This window comes from Capsicum annuum, unplaced genomic scaffold (genome assembly GCF_002878395.1).
Source record: "Capsicum annuum cultivar UCD-10X-F1 unplaced genomic scaffold, UCD10Xv1.1 ctg79762, whole genome shotgun sequence".
Taxonomy (NCBI): domain Eukaryota; kingdom Viridiplantae; phylum Streptophyta; class Magnoliopsida; order Solanales; family Solanaceae; genus Capsicum; species Capsicum annuum.
In genome coordinates, this window is record NW_025890369.1 from 1 (window position 1) to 7,326 (window position 7,326).

At 35.1% G+C, this 7,326-nt stretch overlaps 2 protein-coding genes across 2 annotated transcripts; one reads left to right on the forward strand and one right to left on the reverse strand.

Moving 5' to 3' along the window:
- The first annotated feature begins 86 nt into the window (after nt 1-86).
- On the forward strand, nt 87-3,881 carry LOC107839904 (uncharacterized protein At4g06598). Its single transcript, XM_047405549.1, has 4 exons — nt 87-855; nt 1,483-1,558; nt 1,664-1,790; nt 3,189-3,881. Exons 1-4 carry the CDS (start codon nt 134-136, stop codon nt 3,395-3,397), a joined length of 1,134 nt encoding a protein of 377 aa, XP_047261505.1. The 5' UTR covers nt 87-133; the 3' UTR covers nt 3,398-3,881.
- A 210-nt stretch (nt 3,882-4,091) lies between these two features.
- On the reverse strand, nt 4,092-5,185 carry LOC107839905 (agamous-like MADS-box protein AGL103). Its single transcript, XM_016683563.2, has one exon. It carries the CDS (start codon nt 4,688-4,690, stop codon nt 4,301-4,303), a length of 390 nt encoding a protein of 129 aa, XP_016539049.1. The 5' UTR covers nt 4,691-5,185; the 3' UTR covers nt 4,092-4,300.
- Between the last annotated feature and the right edge of the window lie 2,141 nt (nt 5,186-7,326).

Sequence of the window (7,326 nt, forward strand, 5' to 3'; positions counted from 1 at the left end):
GATTTAGTCATGATACTTCAGTTGCTAAATAATGACATTGTCTTTATCTAGGCTGTTATATTTTTGAAGGTTTACTTATCCCACTAGTGCATATCTTTTTTTTTTTCCCTATAGGGATCTTTTGTGCTTTTCAATGGCAAATTCAAAGGGGCCGTGTACCATGACAAATATGATGTACAATGGGAAGAGCTCTTTACTGCCTCCTAAAAGTCCATTTCCTAGTATGGCTCCCTCATACGTCGATTATGTCCCTGGTTCTGCTGTCAACCAAAAGGGCATTCTGAAGCCAAGAGATGGACATTCACACCATCAGCGTACTTCCTCTGAAAGCTGTCTTATAGAGGAGCAACCGTCTTGGTTGGATGATCTTCTTAATGAGCCAGAAACTCCTGTGCGCAGAGGCAGCCATCGGCGTTCATCTAGTGACTCCTTTGCATATTTTGATGCTGCTAACACTGCATCCTTAGATTACATAGCTCAAGTTGATAACAAGTTCAGAAATATGCATCCTATCCCTTCCTGGGGGTCTCAAGACTTTGATTATTACAAAGATGCTCGACAAACTGCTTCTTATGTCGATCAGAACTCTTCAATCCGACGCAAGAATAGGGAAAAAGATGTATCTTCAACTACAGTCTCACATCTCCGTAGCCTTTCCTCTCCTGGGGAAGATCTCCGTATTCAGTGGCCTGGATCACAAAGCCTCCCACTAGACGGAGACAGGCCTAGATCTGCAGGAAGTGACAAGCAGGATGTAGCCGAATCTGGCCCTCCTTATCCAAAAGGGTCCGCTGAAAAAAAAGATTCTTCTCAGAATAAGAGTTCATCAGAAACTGACACAAAACGTGCGAAACAGTAAGTTCAAAGCACTCTGCAAACCCTCTATACCACCTACCCTTTGCTTGAAAGAAACTTTGGGAAGTCAGAAGGAGATGAGTTTGTTAATTTGGTTTTTGCTTGAGAGCTTAGTTTAAGATAAGTGAAATATTTGATCAGACGATTTTCTTTTTGTGGATAACCGAGATACCCCTTTGAGCCGTGGTGCACTGTTTGAAACTCGGTGGATAATGGGTGCGCCGTGCCCTCTATCCTTCTCCACTTAAATACCAAACTTTTTCCTGCGGCTGGGTCCAAATAATGGCCTTTTTTATTTCAGTCGTATTCCAAGTCTGTCGTTTACGGTGGATGGGTAAGTAGGAGCAGATCTATGTGGTTAGACTAAGTGGCTGAGAAGGTTAACGAGCTTCCTGCTATGGTGAAGTGAGAGATCTTTCACTATAGTGGGAAAGGTCTTTGCTTTTTATCATCTTAACATATCAAGTGGCTTTATCTTAGTTGAAATGGAGCCTTTCTTGTCTGTAAATCTCTGTCAAGATCCAGGATATTCTTTATATTAATGTATTTTAGCATCTTATGTTGAGGTGTCCCCTCCCCCCTCCAAATATGAAGTTTTTTAACATTTAAAGGTATCATAAAATACAGGCAATTCGCTCAGCGGTCACGAGTCAGAAAGCTTCAATACATTGCTGAATTGGAAAGAAATGTACAAGCTTTGCAGGCATGTCTCAGCTGAAACTTTGAAACACATACACCGATTCCTGGACATGAAATGGGTGTTGCATTTTGGTAAAATTATTAATTTGACTAGTTTTTGTGATTTCAGGCTGAAGGTTCTGAAGTGTCTGCTGAGCTTGAATTCCTTAACCAGCAGAATCTGATCCTCAGCATGGAGAATAAAGCCCTAAAGCAGCGCTTAGAAAGTTTAGCTCAGGAACAGCTTATAAAGTATTGTAAGTTTCTTTATCTGTTATACTGAATTTATGTACTTGTTTCTAGTGCTTGTAGTCTTGAATTATTTTGATAAAGTTGATTATGCAGCAGGTCTCATGAGTCCAAACCTTACATAGGCGGCAATTAGGTTTATCTGGAATAAGTAATTATATACTATTGATTGTTTTATGGTGAATAAAACAACTTTGCGTGAGTGAATATTGGTTCAAGTGAGTTCGGGAAGTGGACAATGTTTCCTGGAACTAAAACAAAAGTTTTCGAGTAATGTTCAAATTGATTAGCAAAATAGCAGTCTCAAGGAAAAATGGGGACTGGTCATCCCATAATACATCAATTCTTGGTAAGAAGATGGAATGATCTTGTTGTAGCCACGATTGTGGCCTATCGGTAAATGAAGTGAGTGAAAATCATGGAAAACTACGGTGAAAATCCCAGCAGAGACAAAAAGTGCTAGGTGATTTCTTCGGTACTTGTACTGATGGGAGGCAAGGTGCAAACCAGGTGGTTCGGACACCATGATTTTTTTAAAAATGAAACGATCTTGCTGATAGTCTTAAAAGTTCTTTGAACTAAAAAATTTGAAAAATTGCCTTCTTTCCAGCTGTTGGAAAACTAGAATGGTCTTCCCTGTGATCCTCTTCTACTATACAACAACAATATCCCCTGTTAAATCCCCCAAGTGGAGTCTGGGGAGGGTCCTCCGGAAATCGCCTGTTCTACTATAAACGTACTCTTCACTATTTTAGGTCGTCATGGCACTGAAATAAAATGCTATTCGGTACTTCAAATGATGCTGCTTGCTGGGACTTGATCTGCTTTTAAGATGAACAATCTAACTAAGGTCAAAGTTTCTTGGGGAAAAGAAATACTACTCTTTTCCGCTGTATCTGGATGACCTTAATGTGAACTGGTCCCTGTTTTCGGCTTCATGCCTTCGAATTTGCTTTACCTTTCAAAATCAACACAAGGGATGAAAGTTATTCTTATTTACCTCTAGAGCAATTTTAGCATACATACAGATTAATTTGAATGATTGGATGACTTTTGTGGAGTATGATATTGTTGTTTAGCATGTGTTCTTTTTATATCTTCCACATAAAAAATTATATTGTTGTTTAGCTGCTTTGCTACACCTCTTTTTTGCACTTCTTTGGTAAAACGGGAAATTACTTGTCCAAATAAAGGAGGAGAAGGAATGCAGTCGAATTTGCCTAAGTGCTGCTTTCTTTGATTAAAGACCTACAGGAAACTACCTTAGTTGAATTAACTATTTTGGACACGGGAACTGTTCTGTTTTGTTGGATAATGGTGTTTGGGAGAAGTTGAACGTTTTTACAGGCAGTAGTTTATTTTCATTTGTTTCATTGAAAACGGCAACTCATAAATTTTATATGCAGTGGAGCATGAAGTTCTGGAAAGAGAAAGAGGAAGGCTACGAGCGTTGTATCAGCAACAACAGCAGCCACAACCCCAGCCACAGCCACAGAAGCCCTCTTACAGCCATCGCCGCACCACTAGTAGGGATCTTGATCAACAATTTGCGAACCTCTCTCTGAAACAAAAAGAGGCCGAGCATGACGCTGTTTCAGGTCAACTTCACATTTGACCGTTAATGTAGCTATGACTTTATCATGTCTTACTGACTCTCCCTCAGTTGACTTGGCCATGGAGTGACAAAAGTTCACGATTTCCATCGTGCATGATCAAGAAGAGGTCTTGCTCCCCATGTTCTCACCTCCAACGGGTTTGTTCTTCTACCGTCTAAATCAGATTCTAATTCTTGTTACAACATGTGTCTTTTACATCAACATTTGTTAAGCTTTTACGTGCACCTGGTGGTCAATGCTAAAGAACAGCATTTGTCGCAGTTGACTCACCTGAGGTGGTTAAATCCAGCATGATATCTCATGTCTTTGTATGTTCGGGGTGATTAAATTCATCAGTTTCCCTTTCCCTGTTTTGCAACATTTTCCAACTTCTGATTTTCTAATTTTATCTTCATGAATGCTTTCTCGTGAACCATGTAATGTACTGGATGCCTTTCTGCTCATCCCTAGTTTCTTTTTAATGCAATAAAAACATTCATGTTAGTTTTTTCTCTTTATTTTTAGCCAAACGGGGAATTAAGTATTGTGTCTATGGACATGGCACCCAGGCCTAAAAATAACTAACCCATCTAATATCTGATAACCTAGGCCCAACAAACCCTAACCCATTATGTAATTATTGCATTTTAAATCATGTGTATCTTTCCATTCAACAAGAGGGATTATGGTGTACCACTCAATTCAACACAAGAATGAGAACAAAACATATGGATATATTCATATTGATGAACTTTGCTCCACAGCCACGGCTAATAAAGCAACATTAGACAGACTTTCAACTTCCATAAATCCTAAAGAACCAAAAAAGATTTGAAAAAACAATAAAATCCCAATTGTAATCCCTATGATCGAAACTCTATTATCAAGAAACTAGACCCCAACATAAACCCCATATCCACAAATCACTCAATTCTCTGTTTTTTCCCCTTATCAACAACATTCTTGTTCTCCAAGAAACGAATCCTCTTGTTCACAGCATCAAGTTTCGATTCCACCAACGTCAGAATGTCTTTCTCTCGTTTGTCTTCTTCTTCATCTTTTTCTTCTGATGATGAAGCCTTCCTCTTTTTTTCGGGTTTCAGATTTTGAGTGTAGAGATCAAGAACTTCTTTAACAGCATCCAAATTCTCAGGCCAAGTCTGAAGTTCCCCCTGAGGACTCGTAATAATAGTACAAACTTTGATATCACACAAAGTTGAAAGTTCCATTGCTTTTCTCTTTATGCATTCTTTCCTCACTTGATAAGTTTTCGGGTTCTTTGGTTTCTTCTTGCTTTGATCTTCCTCTGCCATTGAGTGAAATCGCTGTTTGCACCCAAGAAAAAGGGAAGAGAAAAAGGAAAACAGGAGAAAGTAAGAGAGTCCTGAGAAGGAGAATGTGTATATATAGTTTTTTTTTTGTTTGGCAAGTTTGTGGTTTTTTGGCAATAGAAGTTGCCTAATTAAGATACAATTACTATTTCCTAATTTGTATAGGAAGAGGATTGAATTTTCTTGGGAGGTCGGTGGAAAAATCTGCAAAAAGTCGTCCCCAATTGGGAAAGAAATAATATAGTCCAATATTAATTGCAACTTCCTATTGGATTTTATTTCTTTTCCAAAATTGACTGACAATTACTTTCTCAGTTGCTTTTACTTGTCACCGTTTCCTTTTTTACAATCAGATAAAATAAATTTTAATTAATATTTTAGATATATATTTTCATCATATTTATATGAAAATAATTACAATTTTAAATATTTTTTTGTATAATTTTTAAATATTTAAATTTTAATATTAAAATATTTAATTTTTGAAAAATTAATTAAATTAATTTTTAATAAACGAATCGTGACAACTAAAAAGAATACCAATGCTCATAATCTGAGAGCAATGCTCATAGTTAGGGGTGGATATTTGGTATTCGATTCAGTATTCTCGAAGTTCGGGTTCGATAATTCGGTAATCAATATTTGAACATAGATACCACATACCATACTTATAAATATCGATTCGGTAGTTCGGTAATCGGTAAATTAAACTTCGGTTCGGTACGGTATTTGGTAATACCATATTAAAGTTGGAGATGTGCAAATATACGTTTAAACTTCAAAGAGTATCTTTAATAGAAATCCTATTTAGTATTCCTTTTTGTTGATTTTTACGAATACATTATCAAGATCCAAGAGATTCTTTTGAGATGACTAGTACTATTGTTTATCGGGTATATATATATACTCAAAATTCGGTAAATACCGAATACCAAACGGTATTAATATCTTATACCAAACCCAATTCCGAATACTGAAATATTGAAATTTTACTCCTAAATATCGAATTACCGAATATCAATTATCAATTTTTTTGATTCAATTTAATTTTTGGTATTTTATGCGCCCTACTCATAGTACAAGGATAGGTCATTTATATCACCCTCATTGAGGTGTCTTCTTTTCTGATTTCTTTTCTTTTTTGAATTTTACTAATACGAAATATGTCGTGAATCATTTGTCTTTTTATTTTAAATTTTTTATATTGACTAATCTATGCGCAAACCAAATTAACCTTACTTAAAAAATCGGGTTAATTTGGGATAACTACAAAGAAGAGTCCTTATTGGATTTGGTAACACACAACTTTGCGAAAATATTAGTGGTCTATTTTTTCGATTAGGTATGTTCCTCCCTTCGCCCATTTTACTGGTGATGCATTAACTTGGTATATCCGATAGATAGAATAATAATTTCATTATATCTTTTAAATATAATAAATCTAATATTTTGAAAAATGCATTGAAAAAATGACTAGTTATAGTGAGAAAAAATTAGGAATTAAATGATAAATTATATTTGATTTTCTAAATTAGGCAATTAATAAAAGTAGAAGTCTTTTTTTTTTTTTTAATATACCAGACAAGTAAAAATTAACGGACCGTGCGTGTTTTCTTTACTATACTTTCATGCACATCCTCTTGATATCATTTTTATTATTGTAAAGAGAGATTGATTTGGTTAAAAGTTTGATGATTAATCAAATTATTGTTTCCTAATATATATAGGACTAAGATTAAATTCTCTTGGAAGGCCTTGAAAAACCTACAAAAATTTTAGCATGCTAAGCGTCCCGAATTGGGAAAGAAATAATATAGTGAAAAATAGCAATTGCAACTTAATATATATTTTTTTAACTCAAATCGACTGACAACTGCTAATACTCTCAATTAAGATAGATTATCAACCTCATATTTATTGGGAACGCTCTTCTTTCGAATCAAACCCCAATATTAGAAAAGACTCCTTTCTGGATTTGGTAACACAACTTTGGAAAAACATTAGTGGTCTTTTTCTAAGGCTGTCAAGTGGGTCGGGTCGGGCCAATCCAGAACCGACCCATCAAAAATAACCGAGTTGTGGGCCGGAACGAGTCCGGATTGGGGTTAAGTGGGCCGGGCCGGACTCAACAGTAAAATTTATAAAAACAACCCTAACCCGGCCCACTTAACTCAGTCCGATCGAACCCGATTAAAAAATCGGTCAAACCCAGTCAAAATATATATAAAATTTTTTTTTTTCAATATACATTATATATACCCACCTATATATATTATAAATACGTTAAACAATATATATACACTATATATATAGTATATATTACACTAGAATTTTAAAAATATATACACATATACACAATTACAAATATATACGCACCATTCAATATATATGTACTACTTTAAAGTTTAAATAAAATATACTACAATATATATATATATATAGTTATATACTAATTTATAAAACATATACACATGTATACGTTAAATATACACGTCTATAGAGATATATACATATATATACGCACCATTCAATATATATGTACTACTTTAAATAAACTATATTACAATATCGATACATTACAATATATATATATATATATATAAATATATATATATATA